This window comes from Pungitius pungitius, chromosome 10, assembly GCF_949316345.1.
Source record: "Pungitius pungitius chromosome 10, fPunPun2.1, whole genome shotgun sequence".
NCBI lineage: Eukaryota > Metazoa > Chordata > Actinopteri > Perciformes > Gasterosteidae > Pungitius > Pungitius pungitius.
Window position 1 is genome coordinate 19,953,780 of NC_084909.1, and position 15,098 is coordinate 19,968,877.

The 15,098-nt window shown below is 45.5% G+C and overlaps 1 protein-coding gene across 2 annotated transcripts in view; it reads left to right on the forward strand.

Moving 5' to 3' along the window:
* Positions 1-15,098, forward strand: part of col18a1a (collagen type XVIII alpha 1 chain a) — a 52,864-nt gene that overhangs the window by 29,548 nt on the left and 8,218 nt on the right. For both annotated transcript variants that reach the window (XM_037487735.2, XM_037487734.2), the window contains 18 exons: positions 2,707-3,260; positions 4,660-4,743; positions 6,355-6,426; positions 8,788-8,866; positions 10,155-10,276; positions 11,169-11,195; positions 11,354-11,560; positions 11,767-11,793; positions 11,882-11,944; positions 12,026-12,097; positions 12,207-12,257; positions 12,353-12,481; positions 12,687-12,749; positions 12,971-13,015; positions 13,633-13,764; positions 13,912-13,983; positions 14,380-14,406; positions 14,741-14,839. In XM_037487735.2, coding sequence (XP_037343632.2) covers positions 2,707-3,260; positions 4,660-4,743; positions 6,355-6,426; positions 8,788-8,866; positions 10,155-10,276; positions 11,169-11,195; positions 11,354-11,560; positions 11,767-11,793; positions 11,882-11,944; positions 12,026-12,097; positions 12,207-12,257; positions 12,353-12,481; positions 12,687-12,749; positions 12,971-13,015; positions 13,633-13,764; positions 13,912-13,983; positions 14,380-14,406; positions 14,741-14,839 — 1,925 coding nt within the window. The remainder of the gene's footprint in view (positions 1-2,706; positions 3,261-4,659; positions 4,744-6,354; positions 6,427-8,787; positions 8,867-10,154; positions 10,277-11,168; positions 11,196-11,353; positions 11,561-11,766; positions 11,794-11,881; positions 11,945-12,025; positions 12,098-12,206; positions 12,258-12,352; positions 12,482-12,686; positions 12,750-12,970; positions 13,016-13,632; positions 13,765-13,911; positions 13,984-14,379; positions 14,407-14,740; positions 14,840-15,098) is intronic.

Consider the following 15,098-nt stretch of genomic DNA (forward strand, 5'->3'; position numbering starts at 1 on the left):
TAGCTGCAATTTAAGCATTTGTAACGAGCTCTTGTGAACATCATGCAAAACGTTTACTCCCATTTACACTCTGCATATTGAGTAAGTGTTCATCTCTCACAGATAGAGAACTTGAACGGTATCGTATTAACCCTTCTGTGAAGAGTAGATAGGCCCGTCTTCCTCATCACAGCTGGATCTTCACGGCGAGGGAACACGATCTCCTTCCTGGACCGCCATGCGGTTTGACATCTCTTTCCAAGCATTCTGCATCATCAGGTTAAAGATCACACAAAATACAGACTGTGTGATATTTAACACATCCTGTGTTCTTTTTTCCCACTTTAGAGACACAATACTTCATATTTATTGTTGTGGAATCTGGTCTTTGTCATGGAGGTCTTAAGATTAGTTTTGCCATACAGATATTGTTTTAGTTCATGTGGAATATAAGTACTAATCGTGGTACTATATCTTCTTCCAGGGGATACAGTTATTGAAGTGCTGCTGAGTGTATAGTGCACTTGTGTTTGAATTCATTTCTTGTGCCACAAAATGACTGATTTGACTTGACAAGCATGGCAAATTTCTCATTTTATCCCTGTGAGCGAACGGACATTATAACTAAGATCAGACAATTAAGACGACCCCCCCCAGCATGTCATGTGACGGAATTGAATGGACTTCCCCTTTAAATCAGTCGTTTGACAAACGCAGCCGGAATGCGTGCAAATTCGACACTTTTTTTTGTTCTGTTGTAGTTTTCATGTCCCCACAGACGTCCTCTCACAGACACTCTGTCACAGCGCGGGAGGTGCAGAGATCACTGCCCGTGTCATCGGGCCTAAAGGCGTGTTTTAAATGGCGATGGAGCGTAGTCAAGGAGACTGCAAAGTTTTCAGAGACAGTCCAGATGTTCCCACTGTTTTCCCCCGGATTACGGAGGATCATCTACTTCCCACCGCTGTACACACAGGCCCACGCTGTATACACAGCTTTATCAACAGGGTATCACAAACTCTGGTACCCTGTGCTGGAATGTTGGGAAATGAAAAATAGCCACGATCCCGGTCAGTCAGGCGCCTTCTTGACAAGACAAACGGGCCCATAAAGCCAGCACGGCTGCATTCATCAGCAGACCCTTTTTGTCCCCGATGGGTCTTGAAGCTGCCACTGGTTTAACAAAAGCTCTTTGGAAAACCTCAGTTGAGAATGCGCTTAAATGCTAATGGTGAACCTTGGATTTATTTTTTGATTTTAGTTATTAATCACTGTCTGGTTTATGAGGATTTGCCTTCTCTTTGGGAGTTCTGTACCAAAATAGTTCACATCTGGTCTGTGTGAGTGATGACTAATGTGTGTTTTGCTAATTAGGGGTTTGGGAAGCTTGTAAGCTGTGTGCAGATGTGATGACGCCTGCTGTTCATTTGGCAAATGCAGAGGCAGATGTGTTGTTTGTGTCCATCTCTTCTTGAGAGGAGACAACCAGACCCCATATTCCAGTTTTTAGCTTGATCGTTATATGAAAAGCCCTTTTCAGCCTTTCTCTGGCAAAGATGGAACATGAGAGAGAGAGAGAGAGAGAGAGAGAGACAGGTTCAGACATGTGAGCACAGGCCCATTGCAGAGACCCTCCAGGTCTCTCACTGTGACCTCATCAGAGCAAACATCTGGTGGACCCGCTGCAAATGAGCCACGGATTGACTGCTCCGAGAACTCCGTGTCGTGTCAATCTGCACGCGTTACTTCATAGTGAACTCCTTCTAATTTAGATACAAAATGTCTCTTTTATGCTCAAGTCTTGATTGTTTCTCTGATTTTAAAATAAGGAAAAATAATGTTTTAAAAACATTTCTAGAGGCTTTTGTAAGTAAATATTCTATAGACAGATTTTCAGTTGTTGATGCCATTTTAATCTGTTTTCAAGTTTGCTAGATTGGATAAATGTCATTGGATTTTGACCCAAAGAGTAGCAACGGTACTTTTAAACATCTCCAGGCTTTGAACTCGCACATTAGTCACCAGCTGGTTAACCAAAGCATTGCTTCAAAGCACCACAAACGACGTCGTCTCCTCCCAAAAACAGCCATTTCTCTCTTAACATGAGGAAACGTTATATTCCATCAAAGAAGCCTCACACACGGTTATGTGAACACGTCGCTCTTTGGGTTCCGTTTATTTCCTAAACGCCTGGAATCATTATGCATGGAGTCACCGGGGTGATGGAAGAGAGAGCAGAGATATGCAGGAGGCCCAGCTGATGGTCCCCGAGGGCCTCGGAGCAGATGTCACACAAGTCCAACAGATCTCTCTTTTAATGTGTCTTTAATATCATGAAGATTTCAAGATTTTACTTAATGTATATTTTAAACAATGTTTTTTGACTGCCCTGCAATCTCTTATATGGATTTTTTGTGGGGATGTCAAAAATGTGTAGAGTAGCTATCCTTCATAAGGATTCATTTCCACTCTATGAATGAAATGTGTTAATTACATTTACATCACTTTCATGGGAAACATCTTTGAGCACATTGTGTGGTTCTTGTTTTTTGGTCTTGTGCAGGAAGGACTTTGATCCTCTCCAAGTAGTTCAAGTGTTACCTCCATCCATCAGGCACATTCACCTAACAGAACGCTGTACCCTGCCATGCAGCCCTCTCCTCTAACCTCCATCACCTCCAACAGCACGCCCTCCTCCGCCCTCACGTCCCTTTTCTCTCCCTCCAGAAGACGATGGCGTGTCCCTGCTGCAGCTGATCGGGGATCCTCCCCCCGGAACCCTCCCGGAATCCTCCTCCAAGTACGATCTGACGGGAAGGCCTTTCATTACCTTTGAACCCAAAAGCAACAACGTGGGTCAGCTGGCCCGTGCACACCTGCCCAACCCATTCTACCGAAACTTCGCCCTCGTCTTCCACCTGAAGCCCACGACCGACGGGGCGGCCGTCCTCTTCGCCGTCACGGACGCGTCGCAGAAGGTCGTGCACGTGGGCGTCAAGCTGTCGTCCGTGCAGGGCGGGAAGCAGGACGTGGTCCTGTACTACACGGAGCCCGGCGCCGAGCGCTCCTACGAGGCGGCCAGGTTCCCCGTGCCCTCCATGAGGGACACCTGGACTCGCTTTGCCATCGCCGTGAGGGACGACAAGGTGATGTTGTACCTCGGCTGTGACACCGACCCTATGGTGACGGGCTTGGAGAGGTCCCCGGACGAGATGGAGCTGGAGGCCGGGGCCGGGCTCTTTGTGGGCCACGCCGGAGGAGCTGACCCTGACAAGTTTGTGGTATGTGGCCTCTTTTCCAGCACGGCGGTCTTCATTCTGCCTGCTTGGTGGTAGTCAGTGAGTCCTGCACGGAAACAGGAGTCCGAAGCAGAGTGTTGTGACTTTTCCACAGTGAGTCGTGTGAATCGTCTGGGCCGAATAACTCAAACGACTTGATTGCTCAAATTGGCTCAACAGAAATGTCTGCATCACTTCTCCATTTGGACCAGAGCAGACTGCAAGTAATTGGAAGACCTCACAGTTGGCGTGTGATTCACTTTGGTCATTTGACTGTTTGACCTTAGTCATTAAAGGGTTAAAGTAGCTCCACACAGCTGCCTGCTGCAGGGGTTGACCATTTTATTTTATTACTTCGGAGCATTTTAGATACAAAAATCAATTTTTAGTTGTTTTATGATTCATTCTTCTTTTACTTTTTTAATCAATAGTTTGCCAATTATAATCCCAAATATAAAAGAGGGATTATTACTTCAGCTCCTTTGAAGCTTAACCTGGAAATACAATCAGTCCCACTGCTAAAGAGATTAGGAATAAAGAAATGAAGATATATTTACCCTGATAAATATGTCAAAACTCCAAATGCTTCCTTCCCATTGGGTTGCAGACAAAGTGTTCAGTCCGACTGTAACATTCATCCTAATGGTTCTGTTCAGCAGTAACACACGTTCATCTTTTTTATTACCACTGCTTTTTTTGCTTTATCTCTGCCAGACACAGTTTGGGCTTTTCATTCTTTTATTACTCAAGCCCATGAATGTTTTGTATTTCCTTGTAGTTGCATATTTTGCCAAAAAGATGATGTGTTTCAAACTGCTTATTTGGAAATGAGAACCTAACTTATCCATCAGTAGCACAACCCTTCTTCTGTGGCAATTTAATGTTTTCTCATGCATAGGATCTAAGATTTGTTGTCAAGATCAAAAGGAAAGGAAACATTGTGCAAGTTACAAAAAAAAAAGAACGACCATTAAAGGCCTCTGTGGAGACATGGTTTTAATGTTTATCTTCAAAGTTCTCTCCAAAACTCCATTTGACATAAATCTGTCCTGAATAGTGGACTTCAAATAACTCCGTAGCAAAGAAGCCGCCTCTTCATTCAGACCGAATGGGACTTTGATAGCTTGAATGCTATCTGATGGGCTATGTGTGCAACTATCTTGTGTGGGAACATGTAGCAGAAGCGGGGGGGGGGGGGGGAAGAGAGAGACACAGCTAGTGGCACTTCACAGGCCGACACTAAAAATGGAGACATCAATAGCTCCTCTGATTTCATGGACATGAGGAATTCCTTGAAATACAGAAGATAAGATGTTGAAAGTAAGATATACTCTGTGTGTGTGTGTGTGTGTGTGTGTGTGTGTGTGTGTGTGTGTGTGTGTGATTCCATGTTGTCCCACAGGGGGTGATGGGTGAGCTGAGAGTGGTGGGAGACCCGCTTGCCGCTGAGAGGCACTGTGAGGAGGATGAAGATGACTCCGATATGGTAAATAACATCACATACCTGACAACACGTGACGTAAAGCTGTGCTGTAGCTACCAGAAACCTACGACCCGGTGTTTGGTATTCACATCGTGATCACATGACCACATTGGTCCGTATTGGACATCAACACCATGATTAAAGCTGCACCTTCTCTCATGCACTGCATGGGCTGACTAAAAATAACACACATTCTATCATAGTGTAAAGAAAAATGAGTTTGTAGTCATGAAAACGATATTGGGTCGTTTTGGTTGATATTATTGTTTAGGTGGCAATAACACAAGACAACTATCGCCAAAAAACACCCTGACGGTGACCAACATGCAAAACTCACTCCTCTCAGCAGCAGCAGCCACAGTGACAATTTCTACCTTTTTCTTTAAAGTCAATGTTTCAATAGAAAGACTTGTTTCACTAGCAGAACAACTGTGTAGTATTTCCCCCACATGGAGATACATGTGGATTCTATCAGTTCACACTAATGTTTGAAGCTTTTCACAAGTAGTTTCACAGGTATATTAAAATGTTTGTACTTTATTTACTACATTACATCACATGTCATTTATCTGACGCTTTCATCCAAAGGGACTTAGAATAAGTGCATTTCCACCATAGAGGTACAAACCCAGAAGAACAAGAAACAAAGTGCAATTTCATCAAATAAGCCGATATTCAACTTGTTATAGATACGAGCCTTTAGAAGAACAAGTTGTAGAGGTGTGTCTTCAGTTTGGAAAGGTCCTCATGTCCTCATTTACTAAGAGACTCCCTGTGACCACCTACACACACACACACACACACACACACACACACACACAGGTGCTGCAGCATTTACTGTTATTTAGTGAAGCATCGGCTCCACAGCTGCTCTGCTCACTGAGACCAAAACCTGGACCCGAGCGTCCGGACGGAGTTCGCTTGCTGTCATCCAACCGTTAGATGTTGTTTGGAGAAGTAACATTCCAAGTGGAAATGACAGGTTTCGGGTTTCAGGAAGTCTCTTACTAGTGGAACTCTTACCTCACACACAGCTGCTCTGAGGACAGAGTCGATGTATTGAGTTAACAAGATATTCTTAATCCAGTTACTGTGTTGTAAACTATTGGATACAGCGTATGTACAAGCATTTGACTTAAGGCCATTAGTACAACATCCATTACTTTTATTTAGAGTTTAAGGGCTCATAGCATCCTATTTCAACCGGGTAAAAGGCTCATTGACATTTAATATACTTTTTAAGTGGGACCAAAAGACTAATTTACAGCCATTAAGACAACATGCATATAATAATACTGTCACTCAGAGGACATCACAGAGGTTCATCCCAGCCCCCCCCCCTCAGAAAATGAGTTATTTCTTAAATAAAGAAAACTGCTGCTGCACAAAAACACACGAATCACCCTGCTTTAAGCACATTACTTCAATACAGACAAGTATCTCTTTTTTACAAATTACTTTAAGCTTTTATTAAGTAAAATAAATAATGTATTCAATAACACCCCGCTCAACTCAACTAAATTCCTTTTGAAATTGTAATTATATTTCCTAAAGTGACTCACCTGGTGTGATGCCTCTACAACTCTAGTTGAACAGTGTGATGGTTCTCCTCAGGCTTCAGGTGAAGGAAGCGGCTTTGAAGAACCCAGAAAACCCAAAGCGCCCGGGAAGAAACTTGGCTCCACGGTATGGAAACAACTTTGCATCCCATTTCATTTTCATTCTTTAACTTCTTTTTCCATCAATTAGGCTTGGAAACGTGTTACTGTTCCCTGCAGCTAAATGGCTGCTCTTATTCTTCTTCTCTGTACATTGTATTAAAACAGGATGTGTTTTTTTTCACTGTGAGGTTGTGTAGAACTATGAATCGAGATATGAGGGAAGAAAAGTGTGTTTAAAGAGGACTCAAACCGCTGATTAGGCCATAAACGTGAACCTGGCCAACGAGCCTCTGCAAAGTGAGTCGTCCCAGTCGTAGATGTCTCGGGTTACTCGCTGTGAGTGAGTGAACATCCCTCAAGAGGGATTAAAAACTGCTGAGCTGACATGTGGATTTGAGCCGCTTCTGTCTTATCGATCGGAGCAGAAAGGAAAGCGTCTTTGGCAAGTTGAAAAAGGACTATTTCTTGAGTTCATGTGATTCCTAGGAGCCTAAACAGGACGTAAGGTTCTGTTTCTTTCAGCATGAACGTAACGCTCGAATGGATCAGTAGTCTTTTTACCGGGGACACAGAGGTCTGAGAGCTACTATTCTTTACCCCCCAGTGGTTGTTCATTCCCACTATCCTTTGTCTTTTCGTCCTCTTAATCTCGCCATGTTCCCGTGTCTCACTTCTCGCCCCCACCTTGTCACAACAACATGCACTACCGCCTCTGGTGCGTGCATGCACTCCCACTCTCTTAATTACCGTTGGATATCTGGAAAAAAAACCAGATGTTGGATTGGACTCGATGCGATCCAAGTCTGAGCCCCCCCCCCCCCCCCCCCCCCCCCACCGCCTCCAGGCCCTGTTATTCTGACTGGTTTCTCCATCAACCGCGTGCAGAGGCGGGAGGAACAGCCGGGACGCGAGCCAGAGAGTGCAGGCGCCGCGGGTCGGAAGTCTCCTGGACCCTTTCTGCTGTGTGTGCTCTGCACATTTTATAAGGGGCTTTTCCATCTGCTCAGGAGTAACGTAACAGCAGCAGCAGCTGGTATCTAATGCCTACCTGCCCAGGTTGTTCCATCTAACGGTGGAACCTGCACCGGGTGCAGTGTCCGACCGCTGCAATTAAGGCAAGTCCAGGCAGAGAAGACTGAGGGGGGGGGGGGGGGGGGAGTTGTATGAGCAGAACTTTCCATTTTGTCATTGTGGAATTTGGGATGACAGATAGTCAGTCACCCACGGCAGTGTCGCCGCTTGCAGCAGGAAATGTTTGGAGAGCTTAATTCTGGCTGCGTGAGGGATCGTTTCAAGTAGTTCTGATGAGTAACGTCTGTGACCGAGTGCTGAAGGAGCTTTGCCTCTCAAGCTGAAGTTCAACGCAGCGATCTGATTGGCCAACAGGCCTGTTTTGCATTCGGAATGCGTGTAACTCTTAATGGGAGGCAGCAATGTTTATTTCAGATTCCAGATTGCATTTCACAATAGAATGACCAACGGGAGTCAAGCTGCAGATCTTAGACAGCACCCAGTGGCTTCTCTCTGCAGGACCTCATGCCCAGAGAAAGAAAAGCACACACGCTTCCAGCAGTGGAAGGGAGCTGCATACCTGCTCTTAGACTGGGGGGGGGGGGTCATGTGGTTCGAATCCATCAACGCTGTGTTCTAAAGACGGGAGCCTCCCACCCTTTAAACCCCCACTGTGATGGATAAGTAAAAGGAGCGAACAAGCAGCGTATTCTTCATCACATCCACGCTTCCATCAAGCCGCCTCCAGAAGGCCGGCCAAATTCTTAGCATAGCCAGCGACGCGCGACGCGGGGGGGGGGGAGGGTTTCTTGTAAAAGAAGCTGCTTGATTAGCAACAGTGGCGTTGCGTCGCCCCCCCCCCTCTCTCTGACGCTCCCCCCCCCCCGGATTCCACAGGTGACATTCCGAGGCGTGTCACCGGTGAAAAATGAGCCCCTGGGCCGGGGGGGGGGGGGGGTGGCTGCATTATTAGCAGACACAAGAATACACCCCATAACCTGATCACATCTACTCACTCATTGAAGTCTGGCTGATGATATCTACAATTACCGAAAACCATGACAATTTGCCCAAAATAAAAAAAAAAGAAGTTGCTTGCGATTTGCAACGCACACGTTGACTCAATCGTGTTTATTCGGTTTAAAAGGCCTGTAGTTGGGAAACAAGCTTGTTTGTGAGGAGCAGAGCTTTGGCTGCAGTAGAAGCATTAGTGGGTTTGGATGGGAACACAAAGCCCACTTTGTTCCCATGCTGTTTGCATTGTTGATTCAAAGGGGAAATCTAGCGAGCTTAGTGCCGCTTCCACCCGTGTGAGCTGTTGCCCTTTTGAAAACAAATGTGCATCTCTCTCTGTTGCCTGATCATTCACCTGCAGACTCCTCTTCCCCCCACCGCGCCCATTCCTCAGCCCCCACTGACGAGGAAGGAGGGGGCCACCAGTCAATCAGAAACAGGTGAGTTTATGTGGACACGGTCGACCCCTTCCTATGAAAAGAGACTCAATTAGAACCAAAGCCCACTGAGGGACACCGTTCTAAGTTCTACCAGCAGAGAGAGACCAGAGCTGTTTGTGTGTGTCTTTAATCTCTAAACTAGACAAAAATCAAGAATCTTCTTTATTCAAATCAGCCATCTTCAGACTCTTCTCTTTAAAGATGCCTTCTGATTGGTCCATTTCTGTGTCACTGTCTTTCATACATTTATCATTTGTAAGATTAAAAAAACTTCCCCCCTGCCGACACGGGACATGGCACCCTTGGGCATGGAGGGGGGGGGATGTCTAGGATGTTCATTGAAGATGCACAACATGGCGCATGTCTCCACCTAGTGGCCGTGAGGAGTGGTGCAGCAAAGGTTGCGCACTGCTGTGTCGGGTGCAGGTGCTGCTTATTGTGTGAATCGCATTAAAATGCATGGAGCACAGAGGAATGTAGGTCCTCAGCCATCAATGTCAGCTAATGAGACAAAGCCAGTGGTTTTGTGTGACTATGAGAAGTCACACATGGGAAAAGGGGCTGTGATGAAGTCATCTGAGTAGCCAGGATCTGGTCCATTTCACATACACACATTTGGCTTTGGGTCGTTACCCTTCTGTCATTTGTTTATCGAATCAAAAAGTTAAGGCAAACTGACCAGAATACAAATGAGCTTGATTGTCGGGTGGCCGACACATTCCTGCATAAGCCGGTGGGGGGAGTGGGGGGGTGAAGAATTGGGTCGTTCGGGCTGTTTTCTGTCTGTACACAAAGAGAAAATATAAATGTACTAATGCTAATGACTGGAGGTATTCATGATTTCAGTGAATATACCGTGCTTATGTTTCCATTCAGAGGGCGTCTTTTCTACACTCTAATCCCTGAGCTGGAACCCTTGAAGTGGATCATTTTGTCAGCCGCTTCAAAGATTTTTCACTGTCCAGGAAATTGGTTTCATTTTATAAGTGAAAGCGGAAACCTTTTCGTGAGAAAAGTTTGGGGTCAATTGCGCTCAAACTGGAGTATAAATATCTGGATGCTAGTTTGCTGGGAAAGTTATCTCCTCAAAACCTTCAAATCACACACACACACACACACACACACACACACTGGGATTCTCACTCCAACAACCAAGAAGTCGGTTTGACACCTTCTTCTCCTGCTTTTAGTTCTGCATTGTTTGGAAAATGGGATTCAGCCATTCATCCATTTTGAAAGGTCTTTTCCTGAGGACATTAACACATGTCCTTTTTGTCCCCGTTCACAGGTGCTAAGGGAGAAAAGGGCGACCGGGGGGATCCGGGAAAGAAGGGAGACAGGGGTCCAATTGGGCCGAAGGGAGATGCCAGCTCTGGATCCGGCTCACGGGGTGGAGCCCGTGGAGAGAAGGTTTGGACCCTTCTATGTGATCTGCTTTCACTGTGCATGTGACACGGGGGGAGGACAGCAGAGTTTGACCTTGTGAAGGTCGCAGTGGACAGTGAGTGGGCTCAACCAGATACGTCGGTGGGCTGTAATGTCCCAAAAGAACACTAGAGGGGGCTGCAGGTCCGATCCTTCCTAATTCATTCTGGTTTTGGACTAAACAAATAGATGGAGACGTCATTTCCAATAAAGCGGAGTCTTTTTTTTGGCCTTTAAAAAACTCAAGAGAGAAGCGTTGATGGAAACAATTTGTAAAAATAATAATACCCTTAAGGGTAATTGAGGCAAATGACTACAACTGAAGGGAAATATGAGCTGTTGATGTTGCTTTTCTTATTTGCATTTGCACATCGAGAGAAACAAGCTCAGTAAAAGCGACGTCGTCCAGTCGTATGAGTGTGTACCAAAAGGGCAACATAATGTCAGCCATTGGTATGTTCCTCTGTTTGTATTTAGTCACATTCTGATGTTGACATTTCCTAATTTATTAAGGTCAAAATGTTCTTATTTATATAAATCTTATTCATTTTACAGTAACTGTAAAATGCAGAAAATGATCTAAAAGGAGGTCATTACTGTGTCTTTGAAATGACATACAATGATTTAACTCTCTGCACGGGATACAGAGATATAAAATACCAACTCTATAAAGCAGGGAACACAAACGGTGTGTTTAGATTTGTTTCTCTTATACAGAAGTTAGAAGCACACATTGGGGTGAATGGACCCTGTTGGAAGTGTATATACAGAATGTGGATGTGTCTATATATACACAAAGGTGTGTGTTTCAGGTGCTTTATGTTCCATGTGTGTTATTGCTGGCTCTGACCTGCCACTTGATTCTTTTCATTTTCAGGGGGAACCAGGGGAAAATGGTTTAAAGGTAAGTTGGAGCTCCTCTTATGGCCCATTATAACTTCTAAATTTTAGTTTTCTCATTTTGCACCATTCCTCTTGCTTCTATTGTGATTCTACTTCATTGCTCTTATGTCGTTGTGCTTTCCGGAGAAGCTTTAGTCACGGCCTTCTCATCTTCTCCAGGGCACTGCAGGCTTCGGCTACCCGGGAACCAAGGGAGACACCGGTCCACCTGGGCCGCCCGGTTCCCCCGGCCCCCCGGGGCCCGCCACCGAGGTCTCGGTCAGTAGCGACGGCTCGGTCTCCTCCAGAGGCCCCGGACCTCGAGGGCCGGCCGGACCACAAGGGGCCGCGGGCCCCCAGGGACCCCCAGGAGATGATGGAGAGCCGGTTAGTTGTCTGCGGTTCAATTATTTTCATCAAATCATCCGAACGAAAATCTCTCTCTTCTACATTGGCTTTAAAAATAAGTCAAAACATGGATGACATTATTTTCAAATACGATGCATATAATTGATTGAAACTATACACTGGAAATAAGAATTGTCAAATCAAATGTCTCAGAGGACTTGTATTTCCTTTTTCCATTCGTACAGGGGGATCCTGGTGAGGATGGGAAAACGGTCAGTTGCTGGAGCACCTTTACACCTGCACATGTTCCTTGTATTTGCACCATGTGAGCACCCTGACGTCATTGTTCCCTGACCGCAGGGCGCTGAAGGACCACCCGGCTTCCCAGGATCCCCGGGGAACTCTGGGCCCAAAGGAGATAAGGTCAGATGGCCACTTACATTAACAGAACAATCTCATGCTTTTTTTATTTTTAGGATTAAATATTGACACCTGTGCATACAGGGAGACCGTGGAGATGGTCAGCCTGGCCCCAGGGGACCGCCAGGACCTCCAGGACTGCCAGGAACCGGATCTGTGAGTTAATGCAGACCTCACGTGCTACATGATCCGGTGCCACTTGTACCAGCAGACGGCCCGTGGACCTATTTGTTCACCACGACTGATTCCAGTCCATGTTTTTCAGACTTTTGTGGACATGGAAGCCTCAGGGTTCCCTGATCTGGACTCTGTTCGGGTGAGAAGAATAAGAATCAGGATGTTAAAGCAGGAACAATCGATGTAGTGGAGGCAGTAACCGGCGTCATGTGACCATACATTTTGTTGTTTTAGGGATTACCTGGCCTGCCTGGTCCCCCTGGTCCCCCCGGGCCCCCGGGCCCTGCTACTGATTCTGTAGGGTCAGCGTCTAGTTCTGGGGCATTCGGACCTCCAGGAAAGGACGGGCATCCCGGTCAACCAGTAGGTGTCAATTTGTTTGTCCCCTGGCATCACAGGCCAAAGAACTCTGGGACCCAGTTGTTCTCAACTGGTGTGGCGGCGGGATACCGGCACGCACCCGGACCAGCGACCCGACCCGCGTCCCACCGGTTGAGAACGACTGCTCTAAAGCCTCTGGATCAGGATTCGACTACAATGACTGAATGCCTGAACCAAATTCTTTTAGGGCTCGCCTGGTTTGCCGGGTTCTGATGGACTCCCAGGAGTTTCTGGACCAAAGGGAGACAAGGTGAACTGAAATTAGAAACTCTGTTGTTCTACGCCTTTGTGGGAAATATTGATTATTCAAATGTAACTGTGTTTAATGTGGATGATATCCGGTCCGTTTCAACATGATGCTGGGATTAATATATTTTCCCTTAAAAAAAAAAGAAGTATATTTATAAAAAGCATAAAAAAGAGTTTACAGTGTTTTTTAAAAATATATTTTGTGTCTTTTTTCTACACCAGGGGGATTCCGGCGACCTGGGCCTTCCAGGAGCAGTTGGACAGAAGGTGAAGGGTTCACGTCTTGTCCTGTTAAAGTTAGATCTACAATCCACATCAGAACTCAATGCAAAGTGCTTTGATTTTTGTGACCAGATATCACATAATCCTCAAAAAAGGGGGAAATGAATTGATGGTGTTATTTACGGTGCCCATTAAAGAAACCTTGTCATTTTTCATCAAACTCTTTCCAAAGCTCACTTCTCCCTCCCTTCATTTATCCAGCCAAGCTCCTACTTCTCCTTTCCCAATCTAGTATTTATCCTCCTACTTCCATAAGCCGTCCCATCCGTAGGCAGCGGGGCGCCAGCACGTCGCCGTCAGAGGGGATTTGTGTCCGCTGACAATATGCAAATGTTCGTCAAATATTGTCAGGCAGACTTAGAGATTAATCTGAGTGCTGGTTATGGTTTGGTTCAACAATGTCTGAATTTGGCCCAAGGACAGAGAGCATGTTGATCTTGGTCCTATTACACCACACATACTCATGCAAAACTCTGCAGGGACAGTACCAGTAGTTGTGTGCAGTCTACACAATGAATTACACTACTGTGCCATGGTGGGATTTGCTTCAATAAAAATGAAATCTTTGTATTTTTATCTATTTATTTTGCTTCACCCTGCAGGGGTCTCGAGGAGACCCTGGTTTACCAGGAACCTCGGGAGAGACTGGACTGGCCGGTCTTCCCGGCCCGATTGGACCGGTCGGGCGACCTGGGCCTCCAGGGCCTCCTGGACCTGGCTACGGTGTTGGATTTGTAAGTTCTCAACAAGCCTAATTGTATGTGTGTAATGGTTAGTGGTCTGAGGCTGTTCTCCATAAACGGACTGGAAACATGAAATTATGAAAGAAAAAAAGACCAAAGCATATTTTGTCTGATGTTTGTTGTTGTTGTTGTTTGCAGGATGACATGGAGGCCTCGGGTCAAGGCTTCAGAAATCTGCTGCCTGGTGAACGGGGACCTGAGGGGAGACAGGTCAGTACTGCAAAAGCAAAAATACAGGGTCCGGGTTTTGTGGACGATGATACACAGAATCTTACGTTCTTTACAATACGGGAAACATTTCAAAGGATCCTCCGTGTGCTGAAATCTCCCACATGACAAGACGAGCAGGTCCCTGGTTCTGGATCGGATCTCTATCCAGGAAGACATGTCGTCACTTTGTCATTTAGTGACAAGAGTACAACTGAGTGCGAAGCTCTGGCCTCCCTGCCACTTGTTCTATTAAAAAAAAGAACGAAAAAAAGATTTGATTGTTTGTACAGGTTTGCTGGTTTTGAACTGGAACCGGTCCACTTTATTGTAGAGAGCTGCAAATACATAAATCTTCATGAACCTGCAAATAACCGAGGCCCATATGTGTGCTTTCAGGGTCCTCCAGGCTTGCCTGGACTGCAAGTGAGTAACTAAAGTCATGTTTCTAATCTGTTAAAGTAAACTGGATTTAAGTACATGAAATTAGTGGAAACCCATAAATGAGAAAGAAGTACGGCTGACCTCAGGTCAAAACAACTACACAACACTAGTACAATAATATCTGATATTTAGAAGTTTTCTCACATATATTTTGAATCTTCTGCTTTTAATTGATCTTAATTCAAATTCATTACTGAAGTTCTGCATTGATTTGAACCGGGTTAAACAAATAGAAATTAATCTTTAAATGAAGGGTAGTAATGTGGTGGTAACAGGGTTTTGAGTGTTTATTTGTACCGTGATTGTACCTCTGCAGGGCACACCTGGCTTCCCTGGTTTACCGGGTCAGAAGGGTTCTGAAGGCCTCACAGGAAGCGATGGACGTCCGGGGTTGGATGGCTTCCCTGGACCTCAGGTAGAACAGATATGTCATCATCCTGCTGCTTACCTTACCGAATTTATTTATACGTTTATTTACCGTATTTTGCAATCTACACAGAACACAGAAAACCAGAAATAAAAAGTTGTACATTTTAGAGCAGCCATGCATTACAAAATGTTTATAGTGGGAAAGCAGAACCTCAGGCGGCCTGTTTGAAGATGTAACATCTCATGGGGTCCGTACCACGTAACACTCGATATAAGCATGGAGGTTTATTTAATCCTTCTGCGTC